The sequence below is a fragment of the Malus domestica genome, chromosome 08, assembly GCF_042453785.1.
Source record: "Malus domestica chromosome 08, GDT2T_hap1".
NCBI classification, from domain to species: domain Eukaryota; kingdom Viridiplantae; phylum Streptophyta; class Magnoliopsida; order Rosales; family Rosaceae; genus Malus; species Malus domestica.
Window position 1 is genome coordinate 6,094,169 of NC_091668.1, and position 27,121 is coordinate 6,121,289.

The 27,121-nt window shown below is 37.6% G+C and overlaps 3 protein-coding genes across 3 annotated transcripts; all 3 read right to left on the reverse strand.

Annotated features, from left to right (window-relative positions):
- Positions 1–1,866: 1,866 nt before the first annotated feature.
- On the reverse strand, positions 1,867–3,797 carry LOC103429223 (uncharacterized). Its single transcript, XM_008367366.4, has 3 exons — positions 3,149–3,797; positions 2,889–3,003; positions 1,867–2,709 (listed from the first exon to the last, which is right to left on the reverse strand). The coding sequence occupies exons 1-3, from the start codon at positions 3,650–3,652 to the stop codon at positions 2,165–2,167; spliced, it is 1,164 nt and encodes a 387-aa protein (XP_008365588.3). The 5' UTR covers positions 3,653–3,797; the 3' UTR covers positions 1,867–2,164.
- Positions 3,798–7,387: 3,590 nt separating this feature from the next.
- LOC103429224 (kinesin-like protein KIN-7N) lies at positions 7,388–12,533 on the reverse strand. Its single transcript, XM_008367367.4, has 18 exons — positions 12,276–12,533; positions 12,088–12,177; positions 11,888–12,006; positions 11,675–11,788; positions 11,515–11,596; positions 11,341–11,408; positions 11,170–11,235; positions 10,889–11,031; positions 10,712–10,814; positions 10,534–10,614; positions 10,352–10,420; positions 10,209–10,268; positions 9,939–10,091; positions 9,494–9,790; positions 9,253–9,336; positions 8,980–9,138; positions 8,627–8,899; positions 7,388–7,941 (listed from the first exon to the last, which is right to left on the reverse strand). The coding sequence occupies exons 1-18, from the start codon at positions 12,418–12,420 to the stop codon at positions 7,504–7,506; spliced, it is 2,544 nt and encodes an 847-aa protein (XP_008365589.3). The 5' UTR covers positions 12,421–12,533; the 3' UTR covers positions 7,388–7,503.
- Positions 12,534–19,912: 7,379 nt separating this feature from the next.
- On the reverse strand, positions 19,913–20,323 carry LOC103441023 (basic leucine zipper 4). Its single transcript, XM_008379726.4, has one exon. It carries the CDS (start codon positions 20,321–20,323, stop codon positions 19,913–19,915), a length of 411 nt encoding a protein of 136 aa, XP_008377948.3.
- Between the last annotated feature and the right edge of the window lie 6,798 nt (positions 20,324–27,121).

The window sequence follows — 27,121 nt, forward strand, 5'->3', positions numbered from 1 at the left end:
GAGAGTAAGTAGGAGTTCATTTCTCCCTTCATAAATTTAGGAGCTCCAAGATGATTCTCTATCACAGAGGGTGGATAGTGAGCATGATTGGAGTCCTTTTTTTGAAATCCTCTCTAAATTCTAGTTTAGAGCTCATTGGAGATGCTCTTAAGTGTTGCTTAGCAATAAATCCAGACGATAAATATTTGGTTTGTTGCATAACAATCATTTCCTCATTAAGATAAAATACAGTTTGATACGTACAATTTCAGGGAAATTTTATTTGAACCCGTATAACCTATCTTTACACTCAGCTTACTCTTTACACCCATATTATTTTTTATCAAACTATTAATCTCTCTTTAAACCCAAATTCACTATCAATACTACAATCACCGACTCAATTCAATATGCAAATTTATACACCCATGTTTTCACATTAAAAGCTATCCGGATCAGTCTCAAGAAGATCCATGTTAATTAAATCCATTAATCTAATTAAACATAGTTGCCATGAGATAATGAGAGTCAAACCAAATTAATCAAACCCTAGTTAGTTTAACAAATGCATGCATATTTTGCAAGCCGACTTGCACTACTGGGAATAATAGCTAGCAAGCATGCACGGAAGTTAGAAACTGAGAAATGGAAACTCTTTCATAATATATAAAATAAAATAATAATAAGATCAAAGGACTAATTATAAACACTAAATAGTGCAAACAAAATGAAACGAAGTGCAATGATTGTCATGTTCTCACATGTTTGCAGTGCATCTACATAGCAAGACTACTAATTAAACATGAGTAACATCTGAACGTGTTAATTAAAGAATTAAAAGAACTTTAATTACTTAATTAAAATGGATAGTTAAAATTGAAGAAAAACACTTGATTTAGAACTAGGTGTTGTTCTTGATCAGTTTCTACTTGTAGTTTTTGGCAGCAGTAGTAGCAGAAGTAAAACCAGGTTTCCTGCAAGTGATGAGTAGTGTTGGAGATGGTGATGGTGGTGGTGGGGTTGGTGGATGGTGGTTGTGGTAGTGATGATGACAATGATAAAGGTCTATGAGAGCATCTTAGGATTTTTGCCAGGAAATAACGTAAGAGAAAGATTACGTGATGGTTAGGGTTTGATTATTGGGTGGGTTTATTGATAAATTTTATTTTTATTATTAATTTCATCTTATACTTAATGGTAATTATGCAATAGGATAGTAAAGATATTTCATATTTAAAGTATAAGTTGGGTGTAGAAAGAGGTTATATGGGTTCAAATAAAATTTTCCAAACGTTATTTTTGTTGTTCTATGTCACTTCAATATACGTGTGTTAGTTTATGAAATGCGAGTTTGAACTAGTGACTCCTTTAATTGTAAGGAGCCAAGTAGTAATCTATATGAGTTGTGGTAACTAGACTTGTAAACAAGTCGGGTTTATCGGGTTTGAGTCGGGTTCAATCCGACCTGTTAAGTTAACGGGTTACCCGAACCCAACCTGTTTCACCCTTTTCATTCGTTAACATCCATTAACAATTATTATTATTATTATTATTATTATTATTATTTTGCATAGAGTTTATTTGTTATTGTTAAAACTTTACTGAAATTACTAAAACATCCTCAACTAACGGGTACTGACAGGTGCTAACAGGTTGACCCAAAGTAACCCGTTATTTAACAAGTTGTTAACGGGTTCACCCGTTAGCGACCCAACCCGTTAAGCATCCATCCAAATACTAATATTAACGGGTGAGGTTCAAAATGCCACGTCTAGTGGTAACCAGAAATATTACTGGTGTTGGGGAAACAACAAATATAATGTGGACAGACAGGAGTGGCTGCAAGATCCATCAAATAGCAGGAGAGGAACTGTCAAGGCACGGGAATGTCATAGTAACGTAGTGTGTTTGTATTATAATGTTACGTGGAGATACTTAAAATGTACAGGGTTAAGCACGAGTACACATGACATTGTATCATCAGCACGAGTCACACAGCTGCGCAACGGAAGTCCTCAAAAAGACTTCCTTACACTCTCGGTACATGTCTATGGCATGCTGGACCGATAAGGGATCGTCATGTGGCCGATCTGAGATGTCACGATGGCGAGTCTCCATGAGATGAGGTTGCTCTGTCTAGGACTCGATTAGCTCGAGTAACTTTGGTATCAGATACAATTATTTTTCACTCTTCAGAGACAATGCCTTTGATGATCTCTTCTAAAATGGCGTCTCCAATTTCGGACCCAATTTCCCTTTTCTCTTGGTAACTATCATCCCATTCTTCACGGGGGCCCAACAAGTCCAACTCCAACAAAACATTGACGTTGGCTTCGTGCCCAGCATGTTTACCTCCCCAACTCCCCAACTTCTCATAAATCAGCTTCCCAATCTCTTCGGCTCCAAGAAATCCGTTGGGGTTATGCCGCTGCTGCTCTTTCGATTTCTTTGCGTGATTTTCCGTCATCTCCCTCACGCAATCGAACAGGAGCTGCCTCTTCTGCTGCAACACCCTTTTCGATTTTGCGAAATGAGGGGATGGATTGATGCTAGACCGGACAGGCTCGAGCTTTTCCGAAATTCCAGAGGCTCTCGGCTTCTCTAATGGCGGGTGGAAAAGTAGTTCCCAGAGAGAAGATGATAAATCTGGGTCTTCTGTAATCTTGTTGAAGCTATAAGTGGATGGACATGAAGTTTCCTTCTCTCTAGACATGGTGTGCAGTTTATACCCTGTTTAGCCAGAAGAGAAATTCACAAGTATAAAATTACTTAAATCTTGTATTTAAGACGATATTTTAAACTACTCTAATTAGCGGTGAGGAAAATTTGAACATGGGTGAAGGAGCTGAGTGCACGGTCCCGACCAACTGGCCTAACTCGTGTCTGCGGACTGAGAGAGAGGGACTAACTGTTGTTATAAAGAGGTGAACTTGCGTTTGCATGGGGAGGTTCATCTTCTGGTACTGAAACGGGGTTTTGTTGCTTACGGTGAATCTTCGATGACTGTCCGTTGAGCCGTTCTATCTGTAACATCCTGTTGGCTTTGTTAGCAAGCAAATCAAATGAACATTTTTGTAGAGATCGGAAGATTTTCCGCTACCAAACTATCAATATTGTCGAAAATGTATCGATAACATGAAGGGGGTTGTATGGAAAGTGGTGTTTCTACCTTTCTCTCTTTCATATTACAGGATTCCGAAATTTGAGTAGCGTCTGCAGCAAGTGGGGAAGCATCATGCTTATTTCGCAACGAAGCGGGAGCTTCTTCTTTTGATTCTTTTTCGCCCTCGGAGCACGAATCATACTGTGTCCTACTGCTGGCAGATGAAAATGTATCCGTTTCCCCTCTCTCTCGGCGACTTCTCCGCGTCTCGGCGCCACCATTGGGCTTCCCCTCTAGGTTTTCACAACCCTTAGTGCTTGTTGTCTCACTATGTCTTGAAACAAGCTTGTTACACACAGATCTCAATACTTTATGGCAGCTGAGATTACCCCAACTGGATGATCTGATGAGTTTCTGGCTAGAAGTTCTACTTGTAATCCTCGAACTGCTATTTGTACTCGAGGTTTTTCTCATGTAACCCCTTTCAAATAGGTAAACCTCTAGGACAAAGGGCTCTTGCTGCTCTTGGAGGAGCTCTGCAAGTTTTACCGGCTTGGGGGTGGAAGCCATTGGAAAACTCTAAGATTGGGGAGGGGTTGGGATAGAGTTTGGGTGCAAACTGGAAAAGTCAGCAAATGAGAGAGGGTGGTGAGGTTCTGGATTGAAGTTAATTGAGACGGACAAATCATATTTGTCAGCTTTTGGGACTGACAGAAGCAGATCAGAAGGAAGGAGGGTTGGTATTTATTACATGAGAGAGAGAGAGAGAGAGAGAGAGCTCAAACATCTCTAGGTTGTATTTTTGGAAATGGATCATCTCCGGATCTATTCCTTCTAATTCATCAAGTTTAAAGATTCAGACCGTTAAAATTTGATTCAACGACTAAATTTATCATAACTTTTAAAGTAAACCTCTGTTTGTAACTATTGGATCAAATTTCAACGGCCTAGATCTCTGAACTTGATGGATTAGGAGAAATGGATGATCCTTTTCTGTATCTATTGACTGGTTGAGGTTATGACCAATAAGTTATAGGTATTGACTTGCTGCAAGTTAGATCTTACGTGTTCTTTTAACCTAGATCAGTGTGTCTGCACTTTTGCATTCGTAGTCCTTAATTTTTCTTTTTCGTCAAATTAGAACAGTTTAGGATAGAACATTTTACGTTAAAGAAATAGAAAATTAACTAAAATGATTAGAAAATCAAAATTTTCAATTACTAAATTAATTGGAACCAAATATAAATGGCATAGAAATCAGACATTGACGACATAATGAGAAATTGATCATTTTAACAATTGAAATGTAAAAAATAATATTTCAGACCAATTTCCGAAAACAATAAAATAAAGAGAACTTTAACGAAAAGCACCTGGTACTGTTCACTTTAACAAAAAATCACATTTTTACACTAAAAAGTCAATCATGGTACTATTCACTTTACCTTTTATTTTGTCCTTATCATTAAAACTCAAAGTTTTCAAACATTTTTCATTAGTTTTCCTTAAAATAAACCAACGTTTTTTTTTTTTATCTCGACCAATACTATGGTTTTCTCCCGAATGGATGGTCCCATTGTTGTTGTGACTGGTGGCCATAAGAAGTTAAAGGTTGATATAACAAGAGCCAAAATTTGAATGTTATTCTTTCTGCATGAGATAGCAGTACATGTCATAACGTTACATGTAATTAGTGTTTGAGATAAAAAATATATATAACAGTACAACATGTCACACTAATCAACAAAAGAGTATTTGTTATGTATTGTAATTGTCGACATCTTTCAAATATTGTCTTGACATGTATATATGTGTGTGTGTATGGAATATAAGAGTGCTTCTCTTATACTTAACCAATATGTTAAAAGTATCAATGAAATCTATCAGTCGTAGTCAAAATTTAAAATTTTCTCCTGTATGTATGGAATGAGTTTTGATTCCAACCTCTTTGCCATATCTTTTTCTAATCGTGTGACATCTTATACGTTCAATCTTTGTCTTTTTAACATGTCCAATCTCCATCTTTTTAAGATTAGTTTATATTTTATCCTGAAAGAAAAAAAATGTAACATTTGAGAGATTAAATTTGTAGAAAAAAATTTGAAAATTAAAAGACATGAAAGTTGATAGTTGATTTATTACTTAAGCGTTGATAAACATGCTCATTCCTATTAGTAGAGAGATTTTTCAGTGTGACCGGCACACAATGCGATACAACACGTGTCACTATACAAATTATGAGATATGTATGTTGAAAAGTTAATAACTTAAAAAATAAAATTTTCCATCACTTATATAAAAATACGTGGTGTATCATCCGTATTTCTGTCACAATAAAAAATTTCTCCTATTAATGATACATCATTTAGTTTATAAATTTTATCTTTCTAATATTATCAAAAAAAATAAATAAATAAATAAAACAGTTTTCTTGACAGATCATGCAAATGACATCATCAACGTGGAAATCTTTGGAGATCACGAGGAAAAGTAGCTTCTGAAAAATATATAGTATTACAAAAATGATGTAATGAAAAAAAAATTGAGGTATCATCGACTTGGAAATTTTGGGGATTAACAAAGAAAAGTATTACCAGTAATGTGTAATTTCAGTGTTTCATACATCACTGATTTAATAATTTAGGATGGTTGGCCAAAACATCATCTCATTTAACCAAATGCAACACTCTTCCATTCTCTTTCTTTCTAAAAAGAAAAATATCTTCGACATGACATCATGTGACGTGACTTTGTTTCGGTTACACAACTAATTTTATTTTCATTTTGACATCACACATTACATCTAGGCCTTCCATGTATTGACAGGACACATTATAGACCTTCAACAACGAATTTTGTGAGATCCGCTATATATAGGAATCGGGTTGTTTGGTTTGATTCTTATAACATTGCTTAGTTAATGGTGTGACTGTGTAAGAGTCATATTATATAAGGTTCAAAATCAACAAACCTATATATTAAACTCAACAATTGAATTCAATTTTTCATATCTTCTTTTTTAAAATAGGGATCAATTGGTGGCTTCTCTAAAACAGATAACTTTTTAAGTTTCGAGAATCAAACTCATGATGTGCTGTGTAGATAGAAGATACGTTCTCAAATTACACATAATACAAAAGAATGCCACATTTGATTAATTCCCAACAATCATTAGGATTAAGGTACCATCATTTGATTAGTGCCCCATTTCCGTGATTTAAGGTAAAATCATGGAGTTTGTTGCACCTAAAAGAAGCTCACACTTCCTCAAATATTAAATGTTGTGATAGATTTTCTCCCAAAAAAATATAGAGAATTATGACCTTTTGTTGTTCTTGTGGTGGGACTGTTCATGATGGGATGGTTTATGGGCCTCAATTTCCATCACAATCTTATCTCCAACCCTAATCAAGCATTAACTACTTATACTTTTTGGGGCTAAACACCTTTTGAATAATCCTTAACATGTGAAGTGTGCCTTTACTTGTAGCCCACTATGGCACTGTCAGCGTGGTGTAATGTAATGGGAAGATGGGGGAGTATAAGATGAAACTCTAGCAACCCCACAAATTTTTTATGGATTTTTAGATAAAATGGTTTTTGAGATTAACATAACTCATTTGTTTGGTCTTTTGATGTTTAAAATCGATAGAACTGGTCATTGAGTTTGTCCACCGTCAATTGTTTGTCATTCCACTAAAAATTCTCCGTTAAATAAGGATAAAATGACAAAAATTTGTTTTTTTTTTTTGTCAAATATTTTGGCCCATTGAAGATTAAATTGAGGATATTTTTGTCATTTTAGCCCGTATTTAATGGAGATTTTTCACAGAATGATCAAAATGATTGACAGTAGACAAACTCCAAGAACAGTTCTATCGATTTTATATCTCAAAGACCAAACAAGAGTTATCCAATCTCAAGAACCATTTTTGCTAAAATGCCTTTTTTCTATTTTATATGAGCAATATTGAGGGAGAGGAATTTAAATTTGGGACTTTGCATACAGAGTAAACACTTTTAACCAACTGAACTACAATTTCTTTGTAGAAACTCCATGACATTTTGTTTTGCTCTTCAAGTATGGAAGAAGGGGGAGGAAGATGATTTTTTTTCTTTCTTTCTTTCTTAGATGTGCTCTACGATTCGAGTTGCAAATCCAAGCTAACGATCTTTGTAGATGTAGCAACTCTATAGTTTAGTGGTGTTTCTCTATATTAGTAATGAGAAGTCTCATCTCATGTTTGACTGACATGAATGACGAGTTCAACACCTAATACATAATTGTAAGAATTATAAGCGTCATTCTAAAAATCCACATTTATACATAATCATAAGAATTAGAAAATGTCGTTCTGAATAGAAAGGAAACAAACGTTACAGCTTACATAAATACTACTAATAAGGCCACTTGATAATCTTCAACATCCAACAGATTTGGGTACTGAAACTGGATTTTTGGCTCTCAAACTCTCAATCTTAGACTTAAACTCGCTGTGGAAAGACATGAGCGATGTCTTCCGACACCCAAAAGCGACACTGAACTGTTTGATTTTTTCTTCAAGATCTTTCCTTCTCAGTAACTCGTGATTCAGATCCTTCACAACATTTTCCTTTTGGTCAGTAACCAGAGCAAGTGTTTGAGATGATTCAGATACCTTTTTGTGCAAGGAATCTCTTTCTTCTTTCAAAAGCCGAAACTCAGCTTCCATGGCATCATATCTTTGCTTGGATTCCTCTAGAAGCTGGTTATTCGAATCTAGCTCTTCCTCCAGGCCATTGTATCTTTCCTTGATAGTGCTGAGCTCATTGCTTAGTTTTCCCTCCCAACAGGCAGTTTCTCCTCCCCTTGTGCAGTCCTTTATCACAAAAACTTTAACTTATAACAAAGCCACCCTAAATTGCTCATTTTTTCCCGGGAAATATACCTAGACAGAACTTTTTACGAATCTTCTATGAAACACATAACTTTTTTTCACTAAATGAGGACTAAAAGGACATTGAAATGTGTTTTATTGCCTTTTAGCGCTCCTTTAGTGAAAAAGTTATATATTTTGATAAAAATCCGTACAACGTTATGTCCATGTATATTTCTCTTTTCTCTCAAACCAAACTTCTTTCATGATTTCTGTGGGTTCAGCTAAAACTTAGCATGCCAGAGTGCACATAAGTAAACTGCAAGAAAGACTCTGAAAAGCAGACTTATATATATATAAATATGAAACATAGTGTGATTATAGCAGATTGAATCATTCCTATACATAGATGGTTTCCTAAAATATCACAAAAAATTGAGTTTCTTTGCCTACATTTGAAGCAATCGTTCCTATTCTTGTATCCTAACCCCTTTCCCCGCCCTTCGTCACTACTTGGCTTAAACCCCAAGTATTCACAAAATTCTAAAATACCGTTTAGAACTCCCCTGTAACTAATACTTTATGCATCAACATGATTCAAAAACATGTAAGAAATCTTCAACAGAAAGGCAGAGAATAGAATCATAACTAATGGAAAATATCTTTTTAGTAGTGACCTGCCAGCTACCTTGTATTCACTGCGGCATAGCGAATTTCTCACTTGCTCATTCTCAAGATTTGATGGTTCTGATGATTCGAACAATTTGATTGTGCTGTTCAACCTCTCGGAGAGAATTTTTCGCTGTTCTTCAATTAGAGAACTATTCCTAGAGAACAATCTTTGGTCCTCATCAAATGCCGCTGAGAATTGGGCTTCAAGAGTCGTAAAGAGGCTTGTGCCAATTTCACTTATGCTCGAAAGCAATGTTGCCGCAGAAGATTTTTCATCAGATATAAAGCTCTGTCCAGATAACTGTAATGTTACTAAACTGTGTAACACCAAACAAAAGTTGGGAGCTCAAAATGGAAAACAGCTATTACCTGAGTCTTTGATAAAACATCCACATAAATATCTTTGCAGGTTGCCGCACATTCACAAAGCCTTTGAGGGATGTCTCGAATTAGTTGTGCTTCTTTTTGGAGTTCAGATATTTCCCGAACTAATTGATCATTCAATACAGCTTGTTCGGCATGTTTCCTCTACACAGATAAGTATCAAAACAGAATTCCATAAATCTAGGCAGAAGTTTAATTTGTGCATTTTAAACTCTAAAGTTGGACTACAATATCCAAGTCCATATACCATATACATACCTTGAGATCATCTCTCTCTTCAACAGCAATTTCTAGCTGTCTCTTCAAATTGTGGACCTCGTGCTTGTAGTTCTCATTTGAGCCCTTCAAAAAATTGATGAGATAAGTGAAAAAAACTCATAAAACTTATGTCCGACAAGCAAAATGCAAAACGAGAAAATAGAATGAGAATGATAGCTTCTCAAAGTTTTAAAATGGAAAAAATGGGAAGGTGAAGAATAGTAGGTAACATTAAACTCACTGGAGTTTCATCACTTGGCGGAAAGGATTGAACTTTTCTAGCAGGAGTTATCTGAAGGGAATCAAGGTCAGCTATGAAACCTTTGTTCATTTTAAACCATGTGTCTTCATCAACCACGTTGCTAAAAGCATCTGGAAGAGGGCTAAAGCTGGGCAACTGTGAATAATTTGATCGCTTGACAACGAAGGAATGGGGAGCTGCCTTGAAATTAGATGGGGTACTGAAGATATCTCCTTGAGATTTACTACTGCTGTCACTACTAACTTCCTTAAGGCTTTGTCTCCCAGAATCTTGTGCCTATAAAAAGATTTATGGATATGAGAACCTCACATACACACACATGCACTACAAACAAACAGAACTACCTGAAGACCCTAAAACAACATGAAACATGTAAGTTAGAATACATATTTGCACAACATATAACAAAGCATTAGAGGTATACCTGACTAGAACTTCTCTCAAAGTCTGAAATAGTAGAAAGACTACTGAGATTGTCAGTTTTCATCTGTTGATCCCTGATGCATTGTTCGCGTTGTTTATGTGATTTCCGCTGCTGTTCCAGTTCCATTTCAAGCTTCTCGCGTTCTAGTTCATACTGAATCATAGAAAGTTAGCACCTAAGTTGACTAAATGTAAAAGAAGCACAAGTAATGGTTGGTGCGTGATGCAGATGAAACTCTAGGTATGGAAATTTTGCGGGGAAATACCATACCTGAAGCAAGTCGTTTCGCAACTTCAGTATTTCTTGCTCCAGCACCCCAGCATGGGATCCCTGATAATTCATTTTTTTCAAGACAAGATAGTTATGTGAGCTTGTGTCTAACTTTTCATGTAAAATAAAAGAGATAGTTCTACCTGAAGTTTCATACGAAGCTCTTCTATCTCTTGTTTTTGTCGCTTCAGTAAGGCTGCATCTGTCAAAATCTGCAATAAATTTGACCATTAGTGATGCACTTAGAAATTTCCTGTATGAGATGCTAAAATCCTGAACTAATTAGCACAACAAAGTGGAATATACCACCCAAGAAGAAACATACCTCATTAACTTGAGCACAATTAGTGATGCGCTTAGCTCTGCTAGCAAATTGAAGGGTCCCCTTTGTTTCCTCAATGTGTATCTAAATGCATCCATAACATATTATGATTATAATACATATAGCATTCAGTTATGCTGCTAAACTAAATTATATTACCAGGGGAACAATAATATGATACCTCTTCTGGTGCTATAGTACAAATAATTGAAGTTTTTGCATTGCCTCCAAGGGCAGGTTGAAGTATACGGGTAAGCTTACTATCGCGATAAGGAATGTGACCCCTGCACAGATGTTATCATTAGCAAAAATAGCTCACGTTCAGCTAAAAATGATTTACCAAAAGTGAAATAAATACCTGTTTTTAGCGCCATCACTAAGTTTGTTAATTACATTTCCAAGAATCATTAGGCTCTTGTTTATGTACTTTCCCTCCTTCAGACGTACTCCGCCAGCTCCAGTTTTGGCAATCCGTTCAGAACCAGCTAAATCTACCAAATTCTGCACCCATCATTTAAAATTTAACGACAACACTCACAGAGTCAGAAATAAATAATTAAGATACAGCAAAGCATAAGAGAACAAATCATCTGGATCTGTTTATCAACTTTGATAGAGAATGGCAGAAAGAATACGAACCAAGACTGAGACACGAATAGCATCAGTACTTGAACAAGTAGTGTCCTTCGAATGGCTTTCAATTACCTAAACTCATGAGATACAGAAACCATTGCTTGTGAGTTAGTAGTAAATCCAAAATTTAGTTGGAGGCTCTACATAGAAAAGTATAATATATTAATATGGACATACCATTCTGAATATTGTGTGAGATCTACTACTCCGAGCATTCATATTTGTTTCTCCAAAGTGCCTATTAACTGTAATTCACATTTTTGCAGGTGCATGTAAGAACGAATATTCAAGTAAAAAAGCATAGTGGAACAAAAAACCCAGAAACTCAAGTTTTGGTTTCCAAGTGCAAACCTTCTCCGGATTCAATGAGCTTCAACACCTGTTCAGCGTTACTGACAATTTCCTCCCTGAGGCCAGCAACAAATATGCCACGCTGCACGCGAAAAATCAGTGAATTCAGTTCACTTAAAAGAAGCTAACTAAATTTGTGAAAAGGGTCAGTGTAGCCAACCTCCAAACTCTCATGAATCTGCAATTTCTGGTTCTCTACTGCAAAAAGGTCGTTAATTTCCTCATTGTACAATTCCATGTAGGATACTCGAATCAGAAACTCCCGATGGGACATCTGGAAACATAAAGTTGCATCCAAATCAATACAGCAAGCATCAAATTTAATCTAGCAAAAATCAAATTTCAAATTAAGAGAACCTCTATAGCTCACTACCATCTGGATTCTGTCAAATACATCTCTAACAGCTCGATGAATGATACCCGGATCTGTTTCGGAACCATTCATGGTGAAAGTCTTCCCACTGCTGGTCTGCCCATAAGCAAACGCAGTTCCTGTAAACATTCCACACAAACATCATTAAACGCAAAACACCAACGAAACGGAGCTAATAAAGTCTCAATCTTTTCACATACCATTGAATCCTTCAACTGCGGCATGAATAATGTCCTTGGTGAGAAGCTCGTAAACCCTAGAATTCGTACAACCTTCATCGAACACATGGTCTGCAAACAACAAAACCTCATTTCTCGCAACCAAATCACACCGAAACCAAACCAAAACAAATCAGAATCAAATCGCGAACTCTCATGTGCTCGCTTACCGAAAGCGTAGGAGATGCCGGAGATCGGCGTGCCGTGGGACTTGTGGAGCGAAATGCGGTTGTCGTCGACCTTCCAGAAGGCTCCGCTGGAGGAATCGTGAGTCACCGGAGGCCTCACCCGAACCGCGACGCAGATCTTCTCCATTGAAGCCGTCGATTTTGTTTCTCTCGAAGAGTCTGAGAGGGACTGATGGAATTCAACTTCCGCAGGCGGCAAATGCTCTCTTCCTTTCGGAACAGTTCAAATTTGAATTTCGTTCGGTTTACGAAAATGCCCTTTATTGATAATTTTTTAGCGCAGATTTCAACGGTCGGATGACGAACCAAAAAATAAAAAATAATTTTTAGCGCGATCCATGCTGAAAAGCCCATACAATTTTGGGCTCTCTAGTTTGAAGCCCAAATTCAATAAAAAAATGAAGCCCCAAAGGTTGGCCTTTTGTGGTCTTCATCTGTATACTTTTTTTCTATGACGAATATTTATATTATGTCCACCGTTTTTTTTTTTTCTTTTTTCAAAAGAAACTATAAACGTGATGATCTAACCTCCCACTAGGTTGCAATCAACAAAAAAGATAAGACATCTAGATGACTACCTTAGAGTATTATGTTTGAAACTTTGTTACCTAGCTATGATATTATTAAAATGTGTCACTAGGTTGCGAATTTTGTTACAAAAGCTGACCAACTTACTATATTCAAAAGCTCGAAACAACTTGAGCTTGGTATCGAGCTTGAGTTATTTAAATTCGCTCAAGCTCATTTCGTGTAAGAAGGAAGCCAAACCTAATTTAAGGTCGGAAATAAAATTAAACAAGCTAAACTTCAGTATAATGATATTAAATTTGGGTCGAGTTGTTTATAACCCTATCTATACTACAATCTCTTGCGTTAGAGAGGTGGTCGATTGAGTGGCCACTTAAGATGGCACAAATTAATAGCAGTTTGTTTTTTTCTTTTTTTCTTTCTTGTTATACAAACGATGTTAGGCAAGAAAATAATGAACTTAGAATTAGAACCTCATATTCAAGAATAAATGTTATTAATCGATTGAGCTACTTGCATTATCATTTCAAATTAATGTATGTCTATGGTGTCGTATCTTTAGATAAGTCGACATAAACGTGTCCTTTTTTTGGTCGGACGTCATAAAAGTATCTTTGCTATCCACTATAAGAAATTGTAAGATTGACTGCAAAAGAAAAGGAGGAAGAAAGCAATAGGAAGAAGGAAGAATCAAAGAGACTGAATATATATGGAATATAATCTGGTTTCCTTTTTCAGATGACAGATTCATGATTATCCAAACCATGAACTACAATTTCAAAAGAGCAAACGAATTTTTTTAGGCTATATTATAAATCATGTGATATGTTATTAATAAAAATAAATAAACAAATTAAGTAACATTTAAATAATAATCAAATAATCAATAATCACATTACTTGATTTATAAAATATAATTTAAATTGATAACCTGCCTTGCATTTCCCAATCCAAAAATATATCAATGAACGATGCATACTTTGCAAGAAGTCAAAAAGAAATTTACTTTCACCAACCTTTTTCACTACTTTTGTTTTAATTACGACCAACTATTTGTGCATGTGTTAATTAATTAAGTTGTTAACATCTAAGAACAGTAATATTTTGTTTGATACGTAACTTGGTTGTGACAACTTACAAAGAAAGTAAGTGTCACGAAAGAGACAACACAACAGAAACAGTAGATACAGTGCTTTTAGATTCTACCATTTTCAGGAGTTTGAAGGATTAACGCATCCAAAAAGTGATTAATGATAACTAAACATGCATTAGAGAGTGTTAATTATCTCTTTTTCTTTTTATGTAGTTGAATTAATCAAATCGGTCGGCCTAGCTGGGGGGTTTGCTTTCCTTTTTCTTTCTTTGTTTTTTAATTTGCTCTCCGGAATGATACATGCTTTGGTGATTTGATGGGGGCTACAAATCCAAAATTTCAAATCCATTCCTTGCATCTGGATTGAAAGAGTCCACAACAAGATTAATTGCATGCAATACAAGGTCGACGTATGTTTTGTCCACGCACCTTTTCTTTATCCATCAATCACACACACACACATATCTATTTTTATGGTAGCGGCCTAACTCTCTTGACTACACTTTCCAACTTCCCATGGCTTCGGAATTCCATATTAGGCTAAAATTACTTATATTTATATTTCTTTTGTTTGAATAACATATATCTCTACTAATTAATAAAACACTTATTGTCAACTAAAATTTTATAAAATTATCAGTTTAACCCTCTAATTAAAACAAAACATGAATAAAAAATATGAAGCATTTTTTTTCAAAGCATCACCTACATGTGATCCTAATATATCTCTAATTATAAAAATAAAAAAAACTTCCCATTCCCACATTCTCTATCACTCCCTTCATCTCTCCTTCTATTTCAAGAACAAAAATAAAAAAAATTTCTCACACACTTTGTGTGTGCCCATATGCTAGTGTTTTTTATGAAAAGAAATTACTGCTAATATATATATATATATATATATATATATATATATATATATATGGTACATGTGAATTGCACATGAGTGCTCATGCGATAATCAGTTAATAATTTAATATGTTGTTAACCACTTGAATAGGTTAGTTTCACAATATTTCTCAGAATCAATCATTTTTAGGTTAACAATTGAAGATCATGCAACGTTTTCTCAAATCAAAAGCCATGTTTAGTTATTTAACTCTAACTTGATAAAAGCCAAATATTTTAGCCCGAAAAATTTAGTTTTTAACCCAGAAATAACTTTTCTGCTCCAACAGTTCTAGCATAAAATTTTAGCCCGGGATTATTAAAGAATAAACTTAGGCTATTTTTTTGTTAAATTAAATTTAAAAAATAAATAAATATGTAGACTATCGTAAATTAATTTTATGAACATTTTAATCTAAAAAAAGTTAAATTCCGATAAATATTGAAAATTTTAAATTCCGATTTATGGGCTAAATTTCGGGAGGAATTTGGTCTTGGTTTAGCATTTAGCATTTAGCCCAAATTTTCTCCTTAGGTTGAAGTGGGTTTGGGGGGAAATTTAGCTTTTAGCCCATCATTGAAGTTGGTCTAAGTAGACGAATCTTGTGTTGTTGATAAATAATGAGATGTTCACAAAAATAATTAAAGAGCAAAATTTAATATATATTAAAACCCAAAAATAACTGAATTATTGTTCATAAGCACAGTGTTGTTTCAATTTTGCCCTCACACTTTTACAATAATTCCGGTTGTGTCCTTGCTGAATATTTTTTTTCTTTCTTCCTTCCCTCTCTTCCCTCTCTTCCCTCTCTATGCACTCTAGTTTCCCTTCTTCTCTCTCTCAAATGTCCACTCTCTCTCCAAAAGTCCATCTCTCTCTTCCTCCGAACCACTCACCGTATTTTCAGTTTGGAAGAGTCATCATCCTTAGCTGCATTTTAGATCAAGTTTTCACTGCCCTCCAACCATGTAGACTTGCTGCACAAATTTTCACTCACCTGCCATACCACTGTAAATTCACAAGTTTTTGTTCTACTTTTTATATATTAATTCCCTTTGTTTTGATGTTAATTGGATTGTGCTTTGCCTTCAGCTTCTACGCACCAGCATATTCCTAACTCACATAGAAACTGTAACGTATATACTTAAGAGATGATTTTGGTCTAAAGGTTTACTATGAGAAGATTGACAAGAAAACAAATAAACTTAAATTCATTTACCATTCTTGGGATGTGCTTCCCAATAATAAATGTGTTCAGAGTGAAGGTTTACCATGAGAAGATTGACAAGAATACAAATAATATTTCTTTCAAACTTTCTTAATGTTGCGTGTATATTTTGATTACGATTTGGGTGTATATATACTTATAACTTTCTACATGTTTTATACTGTTCTAAAATTCGCAGCATCGAGCGAGAACACTTTCACTAGTGATTTCTATTTTCAATGAATTTTTGCGATAATGATTTATGAATGAAACCTTAAAACCAAGGGGTATTTTGATATGGGTCAAAAGTAACTAAAAATTGGACATATTTCAAAGTCAAAAGTGACTAAAAATTTCACTTATTTCAAAAGTTGGGCCATAAAATTGGACCTATTTCAAATTTTCCCTAAAAACAAACACTTCATCAGACTATGAGATTACCTTGTAGAACAAATCAGACAAATAAATAGCGCTATCTTAAGTTACTAACTAGTTAGCATTTAACAAGTACGTATGTCCATGCGAGCTAGAAAAATCACAGACTCTTGTTTGCCAAACAAAACTAATCACATAAAACGTTAACATTAGCGAGTAAATTGTAGCAACAGTCTCTTAACTTCAACTCAATTAGAGCAATGATCCATCAACTAAAAATCCATTATCATTGGTCTCTCAACTTATCAAAATGTGCAACTATGATCCCTCAACTAAAAATCCATTACCATTGGTCCCTCAACTTTAATCCAACTGGAGAAATGGTTCATCAACTTTAATCCAATTCGAGCAATGGTCCCTCAACTTTAATCCAATTCAAGCAATGGTCCCTCAATTTTAACTCAATTGTAGCAATGGTCATTTCAATATAACTCATTTTGACAAAATTTTGACAAAGTTGACGAAAATAACTACACGTTTTGATGAGTTAAGGGATCCTAATTGTAGCAATGATCATTTCAACATAACTCATTTTGACAAAATTTGACGAAGTTGATGAAAATGACTATAGCTATACATTTTGATGAGTTGAGGGACCAATGATAATAGATTTTTAATTGAGGAACCATTGCTCAAATTTGATTAAAGTTGATAAACCATTGCTACAATTTACTCTAACATTAGCATGTCGGTCGCATCAACTAGGCTGCTGCGGTAAGTAGTTGCCGCTTTGCCCAACAAGTAATGGGACAAAGTTAAAAGTAGTGAATCATCATGCGCTAGCTAAAAGCAAAGCAAAATGTGAGATACATTATATGGAAGGAAATGCATGTGTTTGGAGAACTGAGAATCTTCCATACTGTTCCTCCTTCGATATTAATCTTTTATTTTCCAAGTAACGTATAGTACTGTTGCACTGCTTTTCCTTCGAATGGACATCCCTCTAAAGCTCGAAAGCCCAAGTAGTACATCTAAAAAGCTCGAGCTAGCAAGCTGTAAAGAATAAGATCAAAGATTAATTTTCCCTTATTCTTAATTGCCCTCAAAATAAAAGACATTGCACCCAAACATTGTACTGATAACATAATTTAATATCTTACGGCTGGGACCTTTTTTTTTTTTTTTTTTCTACCGATAGGTCTTGGACCTTACATGTGTTGGTTATGATGGGTTGGAATTAGCGGATTCCAGTATAATACAAATTACAATATATGATTTATGTTACGAAATTTAAGATATAACGGATCCAATCCTTCTTTTTTTTCCAAATTTTCTGAGTTGATTTTGATGCATCAAAGTTACAAATAATATCTGGTTCGTATTTTCTATCTAACTTGCACTCCTAAGTATAACAGTTGAGAACCAAAATAGTCTGTTAACTAAAAGTGTACTCCTTATATATTAGCGTTATGTTGCGGTCTGTGAGAGTGAAGGCTTTGAACTGTAATATTCTGCCCTAATCTAATGAGAAAAGAGACCCATATATACAGTTGAACGTTGAAATCTCTGCCTGATAAGGACCATACAAATTAATCTGATTTGGTGCCTTGCTTCTTTCTTTCTTTTTTCCCCTTTATTTCTAGCATTCTATTTGGCAAGTCCATGTATCCTTATGTTGCATAATCTAGGTACCAACTTTTTTTCTTTAATTTTTCTCGTACAGTTTTCAAGTAAAAGACATAGATATGGCCGTCTGGATAGTGGAAGATAAAGCTGCGCAAATGTTGTGCATAAGACATGTCGATTATAAGAGTAATTTTATAGGTATCAACTAACAATTAATCTAAAATTTTGATACGAATTAATGATTTATTTGTCCTTATATATTATTCACACTACTAGTCCTTTCATATCAAGCGATCAATTGGCATTCAAATTTTGAGATTCATCTTGGAAATGTTCATTATATCCTGTAGTATGCGATATTGTGTACCTTACTCCCCATATTGCCATTTGGTTTTATAATGAATTATATCTTTATTTATTGATTAACGTTTTGTAAATTATATCTTATGCCATAATTATTATCTTAGGGAAGTAGAATACAATATTGATAGGGAATTGTTATTGGTACTTATTGAAGTATCAGTCTTTAACCCTAGTATCAATCTTTAACCCTAATACAGGATATTAAGCACTGGATTAAGGTTTGCTATTGGAAGAAGGGTTAAATGTTGGAAGAATAATGCAAGCTTTTATCTATCTTTGATGGATAACAGCTCAACTTGCATTCAGCTAGTCTTAGTGCTAGTATTAGCTGTTTGTTATTCCCTCATCATTGTAAAGCTTGTTAGTGGCTTAAGTTAGAGAGAGTGAAGGTCATCATTATACTTGCTTAGCTGCCATTGTCCCCTACCTTTTGTTCTCGACTTTCTTTCTCGTTTCTTCTTCTATTTATGTATGAACTTGTAACTGTTTTACATATGAAATATACATAAAAAATTCTACAGTACTCCAAATTTCTTATTCTACACTCCAAACTTTCTATATCTAGAAAGAAAAATACACTTGTAGGGAGTGTATAATGAGATTTTTGGAGTGCCAATAACACTTCCCTATTAATAAATAAACAAGGTGAATATATTAATACCATCACTTGAAGCAGTAACAAATTTATTGACAATTTACTCATTGGATTGGAAGACAGCTAGAGTATGTAGTTAATCATCTTTTTTATGGGTCCGATTTACTCTTTAGGTATTGGTATTTCTAGGGTTTGTTCACGACAAGACGTGCCATGAATAATTGCTAATTGCATTTGCTGCAAATTTGTACATATTATAGCATGACATGGAGATGAATAACCAAACTATTGTTTAGCTAGCTAACTTAGCATCAAGTTTGAAGTAATATAGATCAATATTATATTATTTAAATTACGAAATTGAAGAAAGAAAGAAAGAAAAAAAAAGTCTTCAACATGCAAGACCAAAAAGCTACTAGATGTTACTCTCGAATTTTTACATAGACCAACAACGTGATTGAGAGCTACCTACTACCAATCTTTTTGAAAAAGGCAAAAACAAGTGCCTCAAGTTCACTACATAAATATTCTTCAATACAAATATTTACACGAAGCGCCAAGCCCGGTCGAGCATGCATGGTGATAAAGCTAAAAGGCCTAAGAAATATTGCCGGAGAAAATTTGCACAGATTCCGCTCCTTGCGGCATCTCTCTCATATGTAGACATGATTACGTGCTGCTCTCAGTACTTACAAAGCTACTAAAAAGAAAGTCTCCCCCGATCGACAACGAGAACCCAAAAGTAAAGTAAAACCGAAAAGACAATTTAACCATCATTTTCAGTGACACACTGAGCGTGCATGCAGCCTAATGTACCCCACAAAACCATACAACTTTTTGACCTTTCCTCTAATTAATCTTCATTAAGCTTATTAATGATGATCATTTTGCTAATTTCGGGATTTTTTTTTATAAATGGATTAGACGTGGAAATATTTAATAATTATTGTGAGTACTGCGTCTGCATGGCAATCAAAATCCGGTATAAATCCGAAAGTCTTGCACGTAGTGCTAAGGACTCGGATGTCATCCGGTCATTTTCTCTCCATAATACGTGACACTTTTGAGCAACCAGCCCCAAACGGTTCTTCAGCTCCTGGTTCTCTATTTTCAACCGGTCCACCTCGCTCGTCAGGTCCTCTAAATGCCTCTTCTTTCTCCACCTGGACCGCCGGGCTGACTCGCGGTTTGACGTCATCCGCCTACGCTTTCTCTCGTCAACTGTATCGACCTCCCGGTTCGACCCCTCTGAGCTTGGGGAGGCCGAGTTCCCTGCTTGAAGCAAGGACAGTAGCTCCTGAATCTCGGCTGTTGTGAGCACGGTTTCTTGAACCGGACACTCGAAGCGGCCCATGTCGGCCGGTTCATGGATGAAGGACATGGCTGAAGAACTCATCATCATTTGAGTGAAGGGAAGGGGAGGAGGGAAGGAGGAGAAAAGGGAAGGAACGAAGAGGAGGGGTTGAGTATTTATAATCGAAGGAAAGGATGCACATGGGATCCACCCTATGCAAAAGTTTTGGAGGAGTGAGGGTAATTTTGTCCAAGAAAAGTACGTGTTAACATAGAACTAATATATTTTTATTTTAAATTAAATAATATTTAGGGTTGGTGTAGTGCCATTACGTGCACAACTTTTGTGTAAAGGACAATGGTAATGGTGGTGTGTCTGCTTTGTTCAGGTGGGCTCCAACACAATGTTAGCTTTAGCTTAATCACGAAGAATCAAACAAAAATGTGTAAACAAACAACAGATTATCTGAAAGTTTAGCCGAGAAATTACGCAGAAGACGTATGGAATACGCAATTGAGAAGGTGATGATTTTATTCTCTCAATATATATACGTGTGTGTGCGAAAATTTCTGAAAAATATACAGTCTAGTTATCGAATATTGATATGTTGTAAAAATCAATCAACATCTTCGATCGATCTCATGATAAATGTGAAGTATACGCGGTCTTAACCTTTGAAAGGCGGAACGTTTCTAGAAAGTCACATTTATAATAATATTTTAAGTAATGTTAAAGAAACTAAAATTTTAAATTAAATTTGTAAATCAAATGATGTTTTACCAATAAGAAATCGACATATTAATCGACACTTGATTAATAATTAATTCAATCATCAATAATCACATCATTTGGTTTACACACCCTAATATTTTTCTTAACTTTAATCTCATTTAGGGTATATAAGCCTTTTTGACCTCCGTTTTTAGGTTGTGTCAGATTTTGCTCCTAAAGTGATTAACCAATATAAGACTAGAATCCTAATGTTTAAGCTTTAAATGGAGATTCTATTCTACAACTAAAACCAATCAATATTGTGGATGAATATGATGAAATCTAAAGAAAATTGAGTATAGAGATAAGTTTTCTCAACATAGTTGTTCTTTAACGTCATATTCAGATAATGACTAGTGCATATGCAATCCCAATTAACCATAAGACCTATGTGAGATGCATTAGTAAGCCTTTCTAAGAATATTTCATTTGAAAAATATCGCATAACTTAAGTCGTTAATAGCGTTTAATTTTGCAATCAAAGTCGTGTGTTCAAACCCCTCATTCTCCATTTATCACCTGATCTAAAAAGCATATCACGGTTGTCACATTATTCTTTGTTCCTAGAACATGAATTTTCTAATAGAATACTCACATACATTAAGAATTATGCAAAAGGAATCGAGGCAGTTTTCTTAGTTAGCATTCTTGGACGTTTTCTCAGTTGGCCGTTTGGGAAAAAGGGTTCGTCTCTGACCAATTAATCCAGACCAAATTATAAGTGGAGCCTAACATGCACACGTTCTCTGATGCGTTTTGAGCTTTAAAAAACCTGTAAAAATACAAATCAATGAAATATTAACTATTAAAGCTTAATTACTGATCAGGTTTGTCTCCCCTCTCCCCTTTAGTCTGCCTCATTAAAATCGGCAAATCCACAGTAGGGTTCATGTGCTGTGGTGCAGAGTTTTGGGAAAGTATTAACCTGATCGATTCCCCCTATTTTTTAAACTGTGTTTATCATAAAATTCTGCTGCGGTTTGTCTTTTTTCGAATGTTAATTAATCTTGGAATCCCAGTTTACTGCAAGAGACCAACATGAGCATCATGTTTCATAGGATTCAGCACCGTATATCATTATTTTTCGGCCACTCAGTACTACAGTTTGATGGTATTCCTCTTTACTTGGAAGTGAGAGATTTTAGGTTTGAATCTCGTGGATGACGAATTTGATACCAAATAGGCTGCTCATTGTATGGCTTAACCAAACTCCCCTTCCTTTAGTGTGTGTATATATATATATCTCGTAATCCATTTCTCTATCCACCCTCACCACTCTGATCTGATTTTCCTGATTTCTCATACATTAATTGTGGAGCCAAAAATATTCACTAGGCGACACGTGGATTTTTGGACAAAATAGGACAAAAATACCCTGGAGGCATACCGGGTCTCCTACACGCGAGCAGTGGAGAATCATCCATCAACCAAGTCAGGAGTACCCAAAATGGGTAACAATTCAAAACCTATTTCATATATGTTTTTACCTCATTTTTTCCTTATTCAATTAGCCATTTATTTCAAACATTCCATAACATCCTCATCTTTCCCATTTTCCTTATTAAAATAATCATTCATTTTTATAACCACCCATTTATTATTTTCATATTTAATTAGCCAATAAATTGGCAAATTAAACATGAAATTAACCCCCACAAAAACCCTATGGCTGACTACTATTATTCAAATAGGGCAAACCCTAACTCTATAAATAAACACATATTCTCACCAAAAATTCATTCCAACTCTCTCACAAAAAATCACAAATACTCTAAACACTATTTCTCTCTAAAATTCTAACTTTGGCATCGGAGGTTCTTCGGCCAAAGCCCCCCCATTCATCGTGGGCGCGTGAGGCTCTTGGCCTTAACCTAAGGTGCTAGTTGTTTTGTAGGTGCGAAATCGTCCAAGATCGAAGAGGAGAAAATTTTCATCCACAAATTGGTGCTTTCATTGAGAGTTGAAATCCATACTCGTAGAAGACTCTCGCACAAAAAGGTTTTTTCTTTATTTTCTAGTCCATTTGAATATTTTTCATACGTTCTTATTATTAGAATTTTTTACTTGCAAAGGTTATTTGATAAAACGTATAAGCAAAATATAATGGCTAGAAATTTAGAAAATTCCACAAGTGAAAATTCTAATGTTCAAGAAATGGGATTGCGGAGATCCGTGAGGCTAAATGCGACAATAAGGGGAGCGGCATCATCATCACGAGCTTCCACCATGGGAACCACCGTGGTGGCTACCTCGGTAGCCACCCGCGGCGAGGTCCATGGTGCCTTCACCACGGCCACCATGGGAACCACCGCGGTGGCTACTTCGGTAGCCACTCGTGGCGAGGTCCATGGAGCCTTCACCACGGCCCGGAGATCCGTGAGGCAAAATGCGACAATAAGGGGAGCGGCATCATCACCACAAGCTTCTACCATGGGAACCACCGTGGTGGCTACCTCGGTAGCCACCCGCGGCGAGGTCCATGGTGCCTTCACCACAGCCACCATGGGAACCACCGCGATGGCTACTTCGGTAGCCACTCGTGGCGAGGTCCATGGAGCCTTCACCACGGCCCGAGCCGTGCCATCCAAGGCTCACGGTACCAAGACCACGATCCAAGCCGTGCCATCCAAGTTTACGTGGACCCAAGCCCAAGCCTCGCATTCACATGCACCGCGCATTGAGCAGCCTGCTCCCGTGATCCAGCCTGCTCCCGACGAGCAGCCCACTCCCGTGGCCCAGCCTGCTTTCGTCGAGCAGCCCAATCCGGTGGCCCAGCCTGCTCCTGCCAAGCAGCCTGTTCTCGTGGCCCAGCCTGCTCCTGCCAAGCAGCATGCTCTCGTGACCCAGCCTGCTCCCGACGAGCAACCCACTCCCGTGGCCCAGCCTGCTCCTGCCAAGCAGCCTGCTCTCGTGACTCAGCCTGCTCCCGACGAGCAACCCACTCTCACGGCCCAGCCTGCTCCCGTGGCTTTCCAAGTAGCCCAAGTCGGCCCAAGACTATCTCAACCATCTGGACCTACCATCGAGCCGGGGGCATTCTCACCACATTTTTTTCGCGGATTTGACATTTCCCAACTCAAATCTCGCGCCTGGAGTCTACCACATTTCCACTGCCCAAGGAGGCGCATTCCTTCCAAGCTCTTCCAATCCAAATGGCGAACAACATTTGTCTCGACAAGTCATAGAGTTGACGAGCGCCCTTGCACAACAGACAACTTTGGTGAATCAACTTTTGCAACGCATCGGGATCCAACGTGCCCCGGACGAGGTATCCCGAAGTAGGACAAGGGCAGACGAACCTTTCCAGCAGCGTCCCAGCAAGCAGCCATTCGACCAGCCACGAGCTGAACGTTCAGGCAGTGTACATTCCCGATTGGGCCCCCGAAATAGCGTATACTCCCGTCTTAGCGCGCGGAGGAGCGTGTACTCTCGACTAGGCCCACGGATGAGCATACATTCACGGTTGGGGTCACACTCCGATAGTCAACATGAGCAACCTTCCGGACAAAGTGTTCATTCGCGGCTAAGCCCACAAGAAGCATCATCCACCTCACATCAGAGTAGACAGCACGACGGACGGAGAGAAGCAGTCACTCAATCCAGCTCAAGTTCAACCAGCAGCCTGCGAAGAACTCGCTCGCCTGCTAGAAACGCACCACATGCACTGCATCTGCGACGTAGACGAGCTAAACACATGGAAGAGCAGCCTAGACCAGCAAGTCATGGCTGGGGGCAGCCGAGAGTTCCACTACCCCAACAAAGGCAAATTCAGGAAGAAGTAGAGAGACTCTTGACCAAACGATTGCATGATTTCCAACGCAACGAGGTCACCGACGAGGCACTACGACGGAACATGACCAACATAAGCAGGTCACCCTTCACGGACGAGATCGAGCAGGCAGAGCCTCCACGAGAGTTCAGCATGCCACATTTCACATTTTTCAAAGGGGATGAAGACCCGGAGAGACACTTAAAGCGCTACCGAAGCGCAATGATCCTTTATCGAAACAATGATGAGCTTATGTGCAAGATATTCGCCACCACTCTACAAGGCGAGGCGCAAGATTGGTTCTACACCCTGCCGCCACAATCCATCCGGAATTTCTATGAACTTTCTTTGGTTTTCACCAAAGAATATTCATCCTATCGCTTGATCAAAAAGAAATCTGATCATTTGTTCAACGTCAAGAATAACCCAAATGAGTCACTTCGCGACTATGTGAGGAGGTTCAAAGTAGAGAAGGCAAAAATAGTCGGATGCAACGACTCGATAGCTAGAGCAGCCTTCCAAAAAGGACTTCCAGCAGACTACCCGCTATTCGGAAAATTGAACATGAAAGAAGATCTAACTCTGGCAGACTCTTTTGCTTTAGCAGAGAAGCATGCACTTTGGGATGAGGCTTGCCAATGCATATTCAAGGACTTGAAGAAGTACCCGACATCACCTTCCTAGAAGCAGCGGAGGACTTATTCGCATGTTTGACGGTATCTAAAGTAGCAATAAGCTCTACCATCATGCGAGAAGAGATGGGGGCCCGACTACCTGTATTCCACAGTTACCTGTATTCTACAGTTCAAAAGCTCTCCTCGATGTTATTAAAAATTCAAAAGCTAACTTTGGCGATAGTTGTTGCAACCCAGAAGCACAAGTTTTACTTTCAAACGCATGCAATCATCCTAATGACGTACTATTCTGCCCAATCCAGACGCGCGACGATAAAGGCGTAGACCCTGGCGGATGTAAAGTTTTCTGACGAACGCAACACTGGAAGGACACACTCGAAAGCAAGTTTTGTCCTCGTCACCCTAAAAGATTCTACATAGGAGCAACATATACCGGCAGTTGAGTACCATTTCTTGCTGCGCATCACACGGCCCTAGCCGACCCTTGCTCAATGATTCAACTCTAGAGTGGCCCAATACCAGCAGTTGAGCATCTCCTGTTGCGTATGACATGGCCTCATCTCCACAGCTCCCTACTGCGTCTTCACGCCGAGCCTAGGTGACGCAACAGAGCGGCCCAACGATGCCTCAAAAGTAGCCGAGCACACTCTAGCTGCGCCTACTCCACCCGATGGAGACTTCTGGCATTTGCATGCCAACGACGCAGAAAAACCTTCATCACTGCCGGCAGAGAAGGCTCCAAAAAGATGGATCCCATCTGGGAAGGTCCGTACAAGATCAGCAAAGTAGGGGGCAAGAGTAATTACACCCTCACCACCATGAAGCGGCAAAAAGATTGAAAAGAAATGGATGGCCTACAATATGAAGAAGTACCATGTGTGACCTCCCGCTACATCAAAACCCGAAGACTCAATAAGCTCGACGGGCACCACCTCACAAGCTGAGGACTATCCAGTTGTTATGCAGTTCCTACCTTACAGCTAAAGTTCTCGTTCGTTTCACTCGTTTTTCAATGAGGAATTTAGAAGTAATCACAACTTAGCTTGGCTGCATGCTTACAACAACTAATCACTCCTGCACTTCAAAAGAAGACTGCGCCCTTCTTAGGGACTCATCGCAGGAATTGCGCCCCCCGAGGGACCAACCATGCTCTCCAGTGCGAGAGGGTAAACCAATTCTCCGACACCCATATGGGTCAGCTCTCCAAGACGGGAGGATAAACTTTACACTCCGAATATCCAGACGTGGATGAGCCTGGCTACCCTAGTATAACTAGATGCACGATGGCTTGTGCCGGGATTCCTAGAAGTAGCCGCAATGGTCTTTTTCAAGGCTTAGCTAACTGAAGGATTTTGGGTCTCTTGGCCTAATCCGTGGGGAACCGGGCCCTAGAGACGGAGAGGGCACATTACGCAGTACATCCGATGGACGGCTGCCCTGGAATCCTAAAGCTGTTACCGAGTGCACTAAGGTAGCCTACGGATTCCGGAAGACTGCCTACGGCTTGTCCTTCGAGCAGTGAAGCCGCACTAGACTTATACAACCGCACATTCTTGTGAAAGGTTAAACAAGCTAGCGCGCATATACGAAGTTTTATCCACTGCCGACATGCTACGTAGTCGATAAGCTTCACCTCTGCCAAGCGCGGAACAACCTACACCAAGTCCTAAAGTGTTGTGATAC

Bases quoted from the DNA above. Each gene is read 5' to 3' on its own strand.
- LOC103441023 (XM_008379726.4), bottom strand. From the start codon at position 20,323: ATGGGCCGCTTCGAGTGTCCGGTTCAAGAAACCGTGCTCACAACAGCC.
- LOC103429223 (XM_008367366.4), bottom strand. From the start codon at position 3,652: ATGGCTTCCACCCCCAAGCCGGTAAAACTTGCAGAGCTCCTCCAAGAG. The intron at 3,004-3,148 runs GTAGAAACACCA...AGGATGTTACAG, and splicing joins GTAATATGAAAGAGAGAAAG to ATAGAACGGCTCAACGGACA. The intron at 2,710-2,888 runs GTTAGTCCCTCT...CTGGCTAAACAG, and splicing joins TTCACCTCTTTATAACAACA to GGTATAAACTGCACACCATG.
- LOC103429224 (XM_008367367.4), bottom strand. From the start codon at position 12,420: ATGGAGAAGATCTGCGTCGCGGTTCGGGTGAGGCCTCCGGTGACTCAC. The intron at 11,236-11,340 runs GTATGTCCATAT...TCATGAGTTTAG, and splicing joins CTCACACAATATTCAGAATG to GTAATTGAAAGCCATTCGAA. The intron at 10,269-10,351 runs GTAGAACTATCT...ATGAATTATCAG, and splicing joins AGCTTCGTATGAAACTTCAG to GGATCCCATGCTGGGGTGCT.